The 13,290-nt window shown below is 48.8% G+C and overlaps 1 protein-coding gene across 1 annotated transcript in view; it reads right to left on the reverse strand.

The window, feature by feature from the left end:
• rbpjl (recombination signal binding protein for immunoglobulin kappa J region-like) overlaps nt 1-13,290 on the reverse strand; it is a 34,703-nt gene that overhangs the window by 10,811 nt on the left and 10,602 nt on the right. The window contains exons 5-6 of the mRNA XM_078554867.1: nt 11,157-11,331; nt 679-816 (exon numbers count right to left, since the gene is read on the reverse strand). Of these exons, the coding sequence (XP_078410993.1) occupies nt 679-816; nt 11,157-11,331 (313 nt within the window). The remainder of the gene's footprint in view (nt 1-678; nt 817-11,156; nt 11,332-13,290) is intronic.

The following is a 13,290-nucleotide window of genomic DNA, read 5'->3' on the forward strand; positions in this document are numbered from 1 at the left end:
AGCACCGAAGGAGGCCATTTGGCTCATCATGTCTGTGCTGGCTCTTTGAAAGAGTTATCCGCTTAATCACACCAACAATCCCCTCCACCTTGCTCCTCTTTCCCCATAGCCCTCCTATTTTTTCCCCCCACAACTGGAAGTCACTGTTGAATCCGCTTCCCACACCCTTTAAGGTAGCGCATTGCAGATCATAACAATTCACTGCTTAAAAAGAAATCTCTTCATCTCACCCCCTCTGGTTCTTTCGTCAATCACCTTAAATCTGGGACTGAGAAGCTTCCAGGAATGCCCCACCCATTGGTTTGCTGTATTACTGAAGGTGAATGGGAAGAATCCTATCCCCTAGGGGTCGATAGCTCTGTTCCTGCAGGATTTTGTTGAAGAGCCAGGCAGATGGGTCAGTTCCCTGCAGGGCCTGAGTTCTGGAACATTGCAGAATGCTGCCTGAGGGAGTGACCTATCACTCTAGTTCCTCTGCACCCTCTCCAAAACCTTCACATCCTTCCTAAACTGTAGTGCCCAGAATTGAACACAATACACCAGCTGAAACCTAACCAGTGATTTATGAAAGTTTTCCATGACAATTTGTAAAGTTACAGTAATATTCAAAAAACTTCACTGAGTTTCTATCAGAAGCATATCCTGCAAAGGCTGATGTGAATCGCGGTGAACTCTTACCCAAGTGCAGAGTGAAAGCTGCCCATTGCCTGGCACTAGCGATGAACTCTTCCCCCTCTACACACAGGTACCGTGTACTGACCGTTTGAGATCGCAGACGATTGAACAAAGCCACTTTGGAACCTGAAGGGATACATACTGGGAAGAACAATTAAACGCTGAAACCTTGTGACTGGAAGAGACTAGGCCCGTTAACGCATTTCTGAACAATTGTCACTTAAATGGTGCCCTGAACAGTGTTAGCCATGGCTCAGTGGGCAGCAGTTTCACTTCTGAATGAGTTCTGTTGCATATTTTATATCTCAGAGCAATGCGGAAGTGACACTAGTCTCCAAGTTTGTGACAGGTTTTATTCCTGCTTTAAAATGTCTACTCCATTCTGCAGCTCTGGCTTCCAGCTCTTTCTACAGTTTTGTTTACTTTTGTCTGAGTCCACACCCAGGTTTAACCAATCAAGCACAGTGAGCATCAATAGTAAACAGACTCCATAATCAAACACAGAACAATTGAACACTATAGGTTCAAGTCCCACTCCAGAGACGAGCATGTTATCTAGGCTGACACTCCAGTGCAGTACTGAGGGAGTTCTCCCTCTTTCTATAGGTTTTTAAAACTTAAGAATATTTAGAAACTAACTGCTCAGCACCCAGGATTGATGAGGCTTCAATCAACCAAACCCTGGGGTTGTAGCCTCCTCATTCAGGATAATTGACAGTGCAAAGGTTTGGAGGTATTCTGAATGATTTATTACAACATAAGAAAAACTGACATTTGTAAAGCACTTTTCATGACCATTGGATGTCCCAAAGTGCTTTACACCCAATTAAGTACTTTTGAAGTGTAGTCACAGCTGTAATGTAGGAAACACGGCAGGTAATTTGTGCACAGCAAGCTCCCATAAACAATAATGAGATAATGAGAAGATAATCCGTTGGTTGAGTGATAAATGTTGGTTAGGACTCCTGGGAGAATTCCCCTGCTCTTCTTACAGATAATGCCATGGGATTGTTTACACCCACCTGGAAAGGACAGGACCTTGGTGCAGAATTTTCTGGTTGGCGGGGTGGAGGGGTGGGGGGGGGGGCCCCAGAGCAGAAGCGGGTGCAGACGGGCGCAGACCCGATTGCGGCCTGCCCAGTGTACTTCAAGGCTCCAGTGCATAGCGAGAGTGGGCGGGCGGCGGCAGGCACGCTCAGGCCGCCGGGTCCAATGGTAACCCAGCGGGCTGTGTAAAGGAAGGCCTCAGCAGCGTCGGAAAGGCTGCTCGCAATGGCTGGGCAAAGGGCTGTGCAGAGGGGCAATGACTTTCATGCAAGTCCGGAGGGTAGGCCATCGGGGCAGGCCAGGCCGGAGGGTAGACTATCGGGGCAGGCCAGGCCAGAGGGTAGGGCCAGTGTGCCCCTCGTTTATCTGATGACTGTCTTGCTGCCCTCCTCAAGGAGGTGACAGCATGGCAGGAGGTGCTGGTTCCCCAGGATGGGAGGAAGAGGCCTCCCCACATGACGAAACGTGCCTGGGAGGAGGTGGTGAGCTCCCACGACGTGGTGTGGCACACCTGGATCCAGTGTCACAAGTGCTTCAACAACTTGTTGCGCTCTGGCAGGGCGAGTACCATGTTAGCATTGGTCACTTAACCCAGGAGGTCAGCTCACTCCCCTGCCCCCACCCCGCCACCCAAGTCTGAGTGTAGTGACTGCATTGAATCATTAACGGCATGTGTCCTTTGCTGGGTGGGCCAGCAGATATACCCATGCTGAGGTCACAGTGAGAGGGTGGTGAAGAGATGGGTTCTGCCCCCGCAGCATGTGGTACACTGAGTCTCACATGACTGGTTTGGGGGCAGTCTGGAGGAGCTGCACCTAGGCGCAGTGCTTGAACTCCAGGACATGTCCAAGTCAGGGTGATGACATGCTGGGAGGGGAGCTTCAAGGTGGCATGGCAACGAACTATCTGCTGCCCTCTGTGCTCCACCTGCTTGCGCCTCCTTGCTATGGTAGGATGTACCACGTGGTGCCTAATGTGATGTAGGCAGCATGTGTCCAAGGAGGGGGTGGGGGCTTGAGGGCAGGCCTAGCACCTTTGTGTGAGTGTTCAGCAGCAGCGGGGTGAGGAAGCACTGGAGCCCTGACATGTCCCACTCTGGTTGGGGTGGGCCGTGCACGAAGAGAGTCCATGTGCAATTTGTACAAATCAATGCTCTTCTCTCATTTTCAGGAGAAGAATGCTCATAACGTGGCAGAGCGTGTGAGGACTGGCAACAGCCAGGCGCAAACTGCCATTCTTAGCCGCTTCAAGCAGGAGGCCCTGAATCTGGAGAGGCGCCATGCGCCCAGGTCCACTGGTGTCGGTGAAGCTGGGGTGCCACGGCCAGGTATTTATGCCCAACAGTGAGGTCAGCATTGTTCTCCCAACAGTCATAGCACTGCTGGATGTTAATTGATTTAATTTTGCAACATGGCTTGACCATTGGTTATGGAAGGATGAGCGCAAAATGATCCAGGGACAAGGATGCACTTTGACATTGCCTCCACGTTAACTGATCCACTTTCCTTGTTCTTCCTTTCAGCATCAGCGCAGCAGGGCCGGGAGGAGGAGCAGCAGAGGCCCCTTCTCACACCTGAGGGGCCTGAAGTCTCACCAGCGTCACACCATCTCTGCCAGGCAGGCACCAGCGCAGAAACTAGCACCTCGGTGGGAATTTGAACATCGGCTAGGGTCCTGAGGCACAGCGGTGAGGGCACTTCACAGTAGCTGGAGGAGCTGGCAGAGACAGAGAGTGCCCATGGCGCCAGCAGTCGGAGGACTGCAGGGGACCAGGCACATGCTCAGTCGGTGCCTGATGATGAGCCTTTGGAGTTGTCCGCGATGCAGCAGGGGCAGGAAATGTAGCTGGGTGTGCGGGAGCATCTGGGGGAGATACATGAGGCTATGCTTGGCTTGGTTTCTGTGGTGGAGGCGTCAACGCAGATGATCGCCGAAGCAATGAGCCACATGTTCGAGCGCCATGCATACACCATGGAGAGAGTGGCGACTCTCGTGAAGAGGCTCCTCCAGGAGACTCATCTGGGCTTCCTGGGGATGCGCTCTGACCAGCAAGCCCTCACATTGGTAGTGACCTCAGCTGGTTAGTGCCAGAGTGGGGGATGGTCTGGGCTTCAAGTTTCCCAGCTCGGTGCCCATCCGTCCACGGTGAGCAGGGAGGTCTGAAGCGACTTCACATCGGCGCAGCAGCTGCCTGTCATCTCTGCGGGCACCTTTCAAGGCGCTCCGGATGAGGGTAACAATGCCTCTGCCCCTCTGCCAATGGCCATAGCATCTGGTGAGGTTGCGACAACTGGGGAGATGCCAGCTGTGGGCCTGGCACTCCCTCCCAGGCGGTGCCAGCCCAGGCTCCATGGGCCAGAGGACGACCACCAAGGTCATCGAGGCCAACAGGACAGCAAAGTCAGCAGGCTGTCTCAGATGCTACTCCCGGCAAGGGGGCAGCACCAAGACGCAGCACCTGGAAACGAAAACATAAGGCACCTTAGGCACACCACAGGTTTTTCACTGGTGCTTTTGTGTTGGCCGGAGATGAGGTCCTTATGATTTGTTTTGGTTTGTAACACTATTGTAATTTTTTTGGAATAAATTGGTTTGCTTGACATATTAAATTCAGATATGTCACCGAGGCTGAGGGTGCCTTTTTTCTTCTGCATGTGTATGGTTTTCAAAAATGTAATGAGTGCTTTGTTGGACATTCAGCTTTATTAACAAGGCCCTTAGTGACTGTTCCTAACTTGGCAGATTTTGCACTTAGGTATCGAGTGTCGAGCCTACAGCCCAGGCTTGTCCTGGAGGTCCATATGTGATGTTCTAGCTGAAGGTTCGGTGGACTAAAGCCTCCCTTGGTGTCCCTGCCTCCCTGCAGTATGCCACCCGGGTCAGAGTCTATCCCCTCAGCATTTCCCTGTGCGTGCTCACCCTCAGACTCACTGCTGAACTCGTCGGGTGCAGCCGCAGCCACTGCATCTACGTCTTCATCGTCTACTGTGTCCCCCCTTTCCAGCACAAGATTGTGGAGAGCGCAGCATGCAACCACTATCACCGACACACGATCTGGGGGGTACTGGAGTGCGCCCCCTGAGCAGTCCAGGCATCGGAAGCACATCTTGATAAGACCAATGGTTCTTTCCACCACAACCCTTGTGGAGGCGTGGCTCCTATTGTACCGCTGCTCAGCTTCTGTTCTTGGATGGCAGAGAGGCGTCATGAGCCACCTTCTGAGGGGATAGCCCTTGTCACTCAACAGCCATCCATCAAGCCGGGCTGGAGCGTTGAAAAGCCCTGGCACCTGGGAGTGTCTGAGGATGTAGGCGTCGTGGGAGCTGCCTGGGTACCTTGCACAGACTTGTAGAATCAGCATCCTGTGATCACACACTATCTGCACGTTCATGGAGTGGAAGCCCTTCCTGTTGACGAAGGCACCGGGCTCACCTGCTGGCACCTTGATGGCCACATGTGTACAGTCTATAGCACCCTGGACACGGGGGAAGCCAGCAATGGCCGCAAAGCCTCTAGCTTGCTGTGTCTGGCTTGCCTGGTCCCAACGGAAATGGATGAAGGTCAATGCGCAGCTGAACAGAGCGTCTGTAAGTTGCTTGACACAAGTGTGGACAGCTGACTGGGAGACACCGCAAAGATCACCCACCGACCCCTGGAAGGAGCCAGAGGCATGGAGGTTGAGGGCAGCTGTGACCTTCAGAGGCACTGGCATGGGATGTCCACCCACACAGTTAACGGAGATCTCAGGCTCAATCATCTGACAGATGTTTTTGACTGTCTCCATTGACAGGCGGACCCTCCTTCGGCACTGCACCTCAGACATATTGAGGTAGCTGCTTCGCCGCCTGTAAACCCTGGCAGCAGGATAGTGGCGTCTTCTGCGGCCCCTTCTGCCTTGGTCCACCTCTTGGCCCTGCACCCCTTGTGCCTGTGCCTGACCTCCCAAAGGTGGCTCCCCTGGAGGCTGAATGTGCACTCCTGGCCTCTTCCCCCTTCTAGCCCTCCCTTCTTATTCAGAGGAGCTGCCTGCAATGGACAGTTCAGCTCCCATTCCCAGTCTAAGGGAAAGCTTCCTGAAACCTGCAGGCCCAGAAAAGATTCCTTACTGCAGAGTGCTGACCTGAAGGTTAAGTGTCCAGACAAAGCAGCTGGTGTGCGTTTTGAAGTACTGCAGATCACACAGGCAAGTTTCAATAACTTTGAAAAATAAATATTTGACAGAGCACACTCACGGCCCCACTGTGCCCTTTTATCCCGCCTGTGACCATAAGACCATAAGACATAGGAGCAGAAATTAGGCCATTTGGCCCATCGAGTCTGCTCCGCCATACAATCATGGCTGATAAATTTCTCAACCCCATTCTCCCCCCTTCTCCCCATAACCTTTGATCCCCTTACCAATCAAGAACCTATCTATCTCGGTCTTAAATACACTCAATGACCTGGCCTCCACAGCCTTCTGTGGCAATGAATTCCATAGATTCACCACTCTCTGGCTAAAGAAGTTTCTCCTCATCTCTGTTCTAAAAGGTCTTCCCTTTACTCTGAGGCTGTGCCCTCAGGTCCTAGTCTCTCCTACTAATGGAAACATCTTTCCCACGTCCACTCTATCCAGGCCTTTCAGTATTCTGTAAGTTTCAATCAGATCCCCCCTCATCCTTCTAAACTCCATCGAGTATAGACCCAGAGTCCTCAAACATTCCTCATACGTTAAGCCTTTCATTCCTGGGATCATTCTCGTGAACCCCCTCTGGACCCTTTCCAGAGCCAGAACATCCTTCCTGAGATACGGGGCCCAAAATTGCTCACAATATTCTAAATGTGGTCTAACCAGAGCCTTATAAAGCCTCAACAGCACATCCCTGCTTTTATATTCTAGTCCTCTTGAAATAAATGCCAACATTGCATTTGCCTTCCTAACTACCGACTCAACCTGCAAGTTAACCTTAAGAGAATCCTGGACTAGGACTCCCAAGTCCCTTTGCACTCCAGATTTCTGAATTCTCTCCCCATTTAGAAAATAGTCTATGCCTCTATTCTTCCTACCAAAGTGCATGACCTCACACTTGCCCACGTTATATTCCATCTGCCACTTCTTTGCCCACTCTCCTAACCTGTCAAAATCCTTTTGCAGCCTCCCCGCTTCCTCAATACTACCTGTCCTTCCACCTATCTTTGTATCATCTGCAAACTTAGCCAGGATGCCCTCAGTTCCTTCATCTAGATCATTAATGTATAAAGTGAAAAGTTGTGGTCCCAACACTGACCCCTGTGGAACTCCACTAGTCACCGGCCGCCATCCTGAGAAGGACCCCCTTATCCCCACTCTCTGCCTTCTGTCAGACAGCCAATCTTCTATCCATGCTAGCACCTTGCCTCTAACACCATGGGCTCTTATCTTACTGAGCAGCCTCCTGTGCGGCACCTTGTCAAAGGCCCTCTGGAAGTCCAAGTAGATAACATCCATTGGCTCTCCTTTGTCTAACCTACTCGTTACCTCCTCAAAGAATTCTAACAGATTTGTCAGGCATGACCTCCCCTGGATGAAACCATGCTGACTTTGCCCTATTTTACCATGCACTTCCAAGTATTCTGAAATCTCATCCTTAATAATGGACTCTAAAACCTTGACCGAGGTCAGGCTAATCGGCCTGTAATTTCCCTTCTTTTGCCTCACTCCCTTCTTAAACAGGGGGGTTACATTAGCGATTTTCCTCTGGGACCCTTCCTAACTCCAGTGATTCCTGAAAGATCACCTCTAACACCTCCACTATCTCTTCAGCTATCTCCTTCAGAACTCTGGGGTGTAATCCATCTGGTCTAGGTGATTTATCCACCTTCAGACCTTTCAGTTTTCCTAGCACCTTCTCCTTGGTAATGGCCACCATACTCACCTCTGCCCCCGACTCTCTTGAACTTTGGGGATGTTACTTGTGTCTTCCACCGTGAAAACTGACACAAAATACCTATTCAGTTCCTCCGCCATTTCTTTGTTCCCCACTACTTCTTCTCCAGCGTCATTTTCCAGCGGGCCAATGTCCACTTTTGCCTCTCTCTTACCCTTTATATGTCTAAAAATACTCTTGCAATCTTCTTTTATATTACCGGCTAGTTTACCCTCATATTTAATCTTCTCCCTCCTTATTTCTTTTTTAGTTGTCCTCTGTTGGTCTTTGTAGGCTTCCCAATCCCCTGGTTTCTCACTGCTCTTCACCGCATTGTATGCTTTCTCTTTAGCTTTTATGCTGTCCCTGACTTTCCTTGTCAGCTATGGTTGCCTCGTCCTCCCTTTAGTATGCTTCTTCTTCCTAGCGATGAATTTTTGCTGTGTCTCCCAAATTACTCCCAGAAACTCCTGCCATTGCTGTTCCACTGTCTTTCCTGCTAGGCTCATCTTCCAGTCAATTCTGGCCAGCTCCTCCCTCATGCCTCTGTAGTTGCCTTTATTCAACTGTAATACCGTTACATCTGATTCCAGCTTTTTCCTCTCAAGTTGCAGGGTAAATTCTATCATATTATGGTCACTTCCTCCTAAGGGTTCCTTCACCTTAAGCTCCCTTATCAAATCTGCCTCATTACACATCACTAAATCTAGAATTGCCTGTTCCCTAGTGGGCTCCACCACAAGCTGCTCCGAAAAGCCATCTCATAGACATTCCACAAATTCCTTTTCTTGGGATCCACTACCAACCTGATTTTCCCAGTCTACCTGCATATTGAAATCCCCCATGATCACTGTAACCTTGCCTTTCTTACACGCCTTTTCTATCCCCTGGTGTATCTTGTGCCCCACAACCTGATTACTGTTCAGAGGTCTGTACATAACTCTCATTATGGTTTTTTTACCTTTGCAGTTCCTCAACTCTACCCACACAGATTCTACATCATCTGACCCTACGTCATTTCTTGCTATCGATTTAATTTAATTTCTTACTAACAAAGCAACCCCATCCCCTCTGCCAACCTGCCTATCTTTTCGATAGGATGTATATCCTTGGATATTTAGCTCCCAGTCCTGATCCCCTTGCAGCCATGTCTCCGTGATGCCCACCACATTATACCTGCCAATTTCAATCTGCGCCACAAGCTCATTTACCTTATTTCCTATACTGCGTGCATTCAGATACAACACCTTCAGTCCTGTATTTCCCATCCCCTTTCTCATTGTCGTCCCTTTATCTGATGTGCTTGAAGTTAGATTCCTAGCCCTTTCCAAACACTCTGTGCTATTGTGTGTTCTGGAGACTTTAATAGCCTCTCCTGGGCTCTCCTTTCTTTTCAGTTTTTTCATAATTTTCCATGAAGTTGAATCCACCCCCCCCACACGCTAACCTGCTGCTTTGTTTCCCATTAGTCATACTTCTTGGAGTTTTACCCTTCCCTCACCCCCCCACTTTCTAGTTTAAAGTCCTGTTGACCACCCTATTTACCCTTTTCGCTAGAACATTGGTCCCAGATCGGTTCAGGTGGAGACCGTCCCAACGGTACAGATCCCTCCTGTTCCAATACTGATGCCAGTGCCCCACGAAATGGAACCCCTCTTTCCCGCACCACTCCTTTAGCCACGTGCTTACTTCCCTTATTCTCGCGTCCCTATGCCAATTTGCACGTGGCTCGGGTAGTAATCCGGAGATTATAACCCTTGAAGACCTGTTCTTTAATTTAGTTCCTCCTGATAATCCCCAAACAGGTCCTCTTTCCTAGTCTTACCTGTTATTTGTCCCGACATGGACCACAACAACTGGATCCTCCCCCTCCTTCTCCAATATCCTTTCAAGTCGGTCAGAGATGTCTCTCACCCTGGCACCGGGCAGGCAACATACCATGCGGGACTCTTGATCCTGCTTACAAAGGATGCTATCAATTCCCCTAATTATAGAATACCCTACAACTACCACTTGTCTTTTTGCTCCCCCCTCTTGAATGGCCTCCTGTGCCATGGTGCCATGGTCAGCTGGCTCATCCTCCCTACAGCCCTGTTTCTCATCCACACTGTTGGACAAGGTCAAGAACTGAGGCTCCTCTGTTCCTGAACACAGGATCCCTCTACCTGCCTCACTTGTAGTCACACCCTGCTGACCCTGACCACTGACGAACTTGAGGTACTTAATCTACCGGGTGTGACCGCCTCCTGAAACAAAGCGTCCAGGTAACTCTCCCCCTCCCGGATGTGCCACAGCGTCCGGAGCTTGGACTCCAGCTCATCAATTCTGAGCCGGAGTTCCTCCAGCAACCAACACTTTCTGCAGATGTGGTCACTGCGGCTCGCGATCTGCCAGCTCCCACATCATACAGCTACAGCACATCACCTGCCCAGCCATCTCGACTTAGATAATTAATTTATTAATTAGCTTTGCAGTGTTTTTTTTTCAAATTTGGTGCAGATTTCCTGCCAACCAATCAGGTCACAGCTTTCCTGTGATGTCACTTTTTCAGTTTTGGCTTCAGTTACTCTGTGCCCCGATGTCACCGCTCCAGTGCTCCTCCCTCCGAGTCTGCTCCCTGGAGACAAGGCCATGAATCCCCGAGGTAAGCTAGATTTATACTCACCGCTCCGGTGCTCCTCCCTCTGAGTCTGCTCCCTGGAGACGAGGCCGCAAATCCCCAAGGTAAGCTAGATTTATACTCACAGCTCCGGTGCTCCTCCCTCCGAGTCTGCTCCCAGGATTTACTCACCAATCAGCTGCTTTTTCTTTAAAATCCACTTTCAGAAGAGTGTCCCTCGCAGGTCTGGTGCACTCCTGAAGGCACTGCCTCTTCCTCTCTTTTTTTTTTAGATTTGAGGAGGAGGGAGGGATGGAAACACTACAGCAATGTAATGTGTGGGGCTATTCCGTTCTTTGACAGTGGGTCCTCCTCAATTCCCTCCTGAGTCGCGGTGGCTGCGGTGACTTCTCCCAGAATGCTTCAGTCACTTCTCACCAGTGCCCTCTGTTGGATGAAGTTTATCCAAATGTGTCCTACCCGCCTGCCTGTTGCACCCGTGCGCTGACCTGAAGATTGCACAGGTGCCGAAAAATCGCTGTCGATTGGTGAGTTAAGGGCCTTAAGTGGCCCATTAATTAATGGCGGGCATGCTTCGGACATCATCGTGTGCCCGCCCAAGTAAATATTGCGATGGCGCACAGTGACGTCGGGATGCTTGCCCGACGTTACTGCGCGTCATTTTACGCGTAGACGTTCAGGGCCCACCCCTGCATACCAACGGGAAAATCCTGTCCTTGGTTTAACATCTCACCGAAAAGACTTGGCTTCTCCAATAATGAGACACTCCCGCAGTACTGCATTAGAGTGTCAGCCTAAGTTTTGTGCTCAAGTCCCTGGAGTGGGACTGGACCACGACCTTCTGACTCAGAGGCATGTGTGGATCACTGAGCCACTACACTTCCCAACAGTTGTCTGACTGACCACCCCCAACACTCAGTGATACTTACAGTCTGCATTCTTAATGGATTGTTTCTTCTGGGAAGGCTTCGAGATGACTTTGATGAATTTACTGTAGAAGGTCCCGACCTCTTGGCCATTCCCGAGGAAGAGTCTTAAAACTATCCGAAAGTGTTTACGTTTGTCGGCATCAGATATGTACAGTGCTTTAGCACAGCCAAATTTCTTAGGAAAACAAATATGATAAATTAAAAGGTGCAACTTTAAAAATGCCTCCATTTGAACAGAACAACATGGGGATTCACCTGCACCAACCTTTGAAGGAGATAGGAAAAGTTGATAAACCTTTTTAAAAACATATAAATACGGATGCAGAAAGCAAAGAAGTTATGCTTAAATGACTGGTTAAGCCACAGCTGGAGTACCTGTGGTCAAATATGGGCACCAAACTGTAGGAAGGAAGCCAAGATCTTGGTGAAGGCACACAGGAAATTTACTAGAATGGTGCCAGGGATGAGGCACTTCAATTACATAGAGAGACTAGAAAAGTTGGGACAAAAACAAAAATAGCTGGAAAAACTCAGCAGGTCTGACAGCATCTGCGGAGAGGAACACAGTTGAGAAAAGTTGGGTTGTTCTCCTTATAGCAGAGTAGGTTAAGGGAAGATTTAATGGAGGTGTTCAAAATCATGAAGAAGTAAGATAGAGTAACTGAGCAGAGAATGTTTCCAGCGGCAGGAGGATCAGCAACCAGAGTTCACAGATTTAAGGTAATTGGCAAAAAAAAAGAGGGAAATTAGATGATTTTTTTTTAGCACAGCAAGTTGTTGTGATCTGGAATGTGCTGCCTGAAAGGGTGGTGGAAGCAGATTCAAGAGTAACTTTCAAAATGGAATTGGATAAATACTTGGAAAGCTTGATTTGACTGCTTTATTAATTGAGGAATAGAATAGAAAATAGAGGTTGTGCTGAACAGCTGGAGGGTTGTGTTCAATTCTATGCACCATATTTTAGGAAGGATAACAAGGCATTAGAGAGGAGACGTACCTGGGATGAGGGACACCAGACTAGAGAATCTGGGATTGTTCTCTTTACAATAGAAATTGTCGAGGGGAGATTTAATACAGGTGTTTAAAATTGTGAAGGGTTTTGATAAAGTAAATAAGGAAAAATTGTTTTCACTGGCAGGAGGGTCAGCAACCAGAGGATACAGATTTAAGATGATTGGCAAAAGAATCAGCCAACTGCTGAGGAGAATTTATTTTACTCAGTGAGTGTTGTTGGTCTGGAATGCACTGCGTGAAAGGGTGGTGAAGCAGATTCAATAGTAACATTTAAAAGCAATTTGGAAAAGTACTTGAAAAGGCTTTGGGGGAAAGAGCAGGGGAGTGGGACTAATAAGATAGCTCTTTCAAATAGGCACGATGGACCTTTAGCGCCACACTGTTATATGATCTATGAAGTGAATTCATTCCAAAAAATAATCACTAGAAACCTTCATGGTATTGGCTGGAATTATTTCTTTAAGCCTTTATTTCCCCTACATTGTATCTCTTTTGCCTTGGTCACTGGACTGTCTGGTGCCACTCCTATTCAACTTAGTGATCTCCATGACTGCAGTACTGCCAACGGTATTCTGCAACCCATGAGTCATTCAACTTCTGCAATAGGACCCCATCTAGTGGCCAGGCTGAGAACTGACACAGCAATGCCACATCGATAAGACTACCATCAGCTTCTCCTGACTTGGATGACCAAAACCCAATAGCTAAAGATTCAAACCTGAGTTTGTGACATCTCCAGATTAACAACTAATCCAAAAGCAAAATACTGCAGATGCTGGAAACTTGAAATAAAAACAAAAAAGCTGGAAATACTCAGCAGGTCCGGCAGCATCTGTAGAGAGAGAAACACAGTTATGTTTCAAGTGAAAGGCCATTGATCTGAAACATGAATTCTGTTTCTCTCTACAGACGCTGCCTGACCTGCTGAGTATTTCCAACATTTTTGTTTTAATTTCAGATTTCCTAAGTTGTCTGCTACAAATCACCAAGAAGTTGAAGTTCTGATATGTATATTTGTAGCATACTGATTAACACATTCATGCCCATTTTACACTATTGTAACAGTTTGACTCCAAGGTATCTGATGGGATGGCCCTGGATGGTACAGGCAGTGCACAGG

The sequence above is a fragment of the Cetorhinus maximus genome, chromosome 13 (assembly GCF_964194155.1).
Source record: "Cetorhinus maximus chromosome 13, sCetMax3.hap1.1, whole genome shotgun sequence".
In the NCBI taxonomy this organism is placed as follows: Eukaryota; Metazoa; Chordata; class Chondrichthyes; order Lamniformes; family Cetorhinidae; genus Cetorhinus; species Cetorhinus maximus.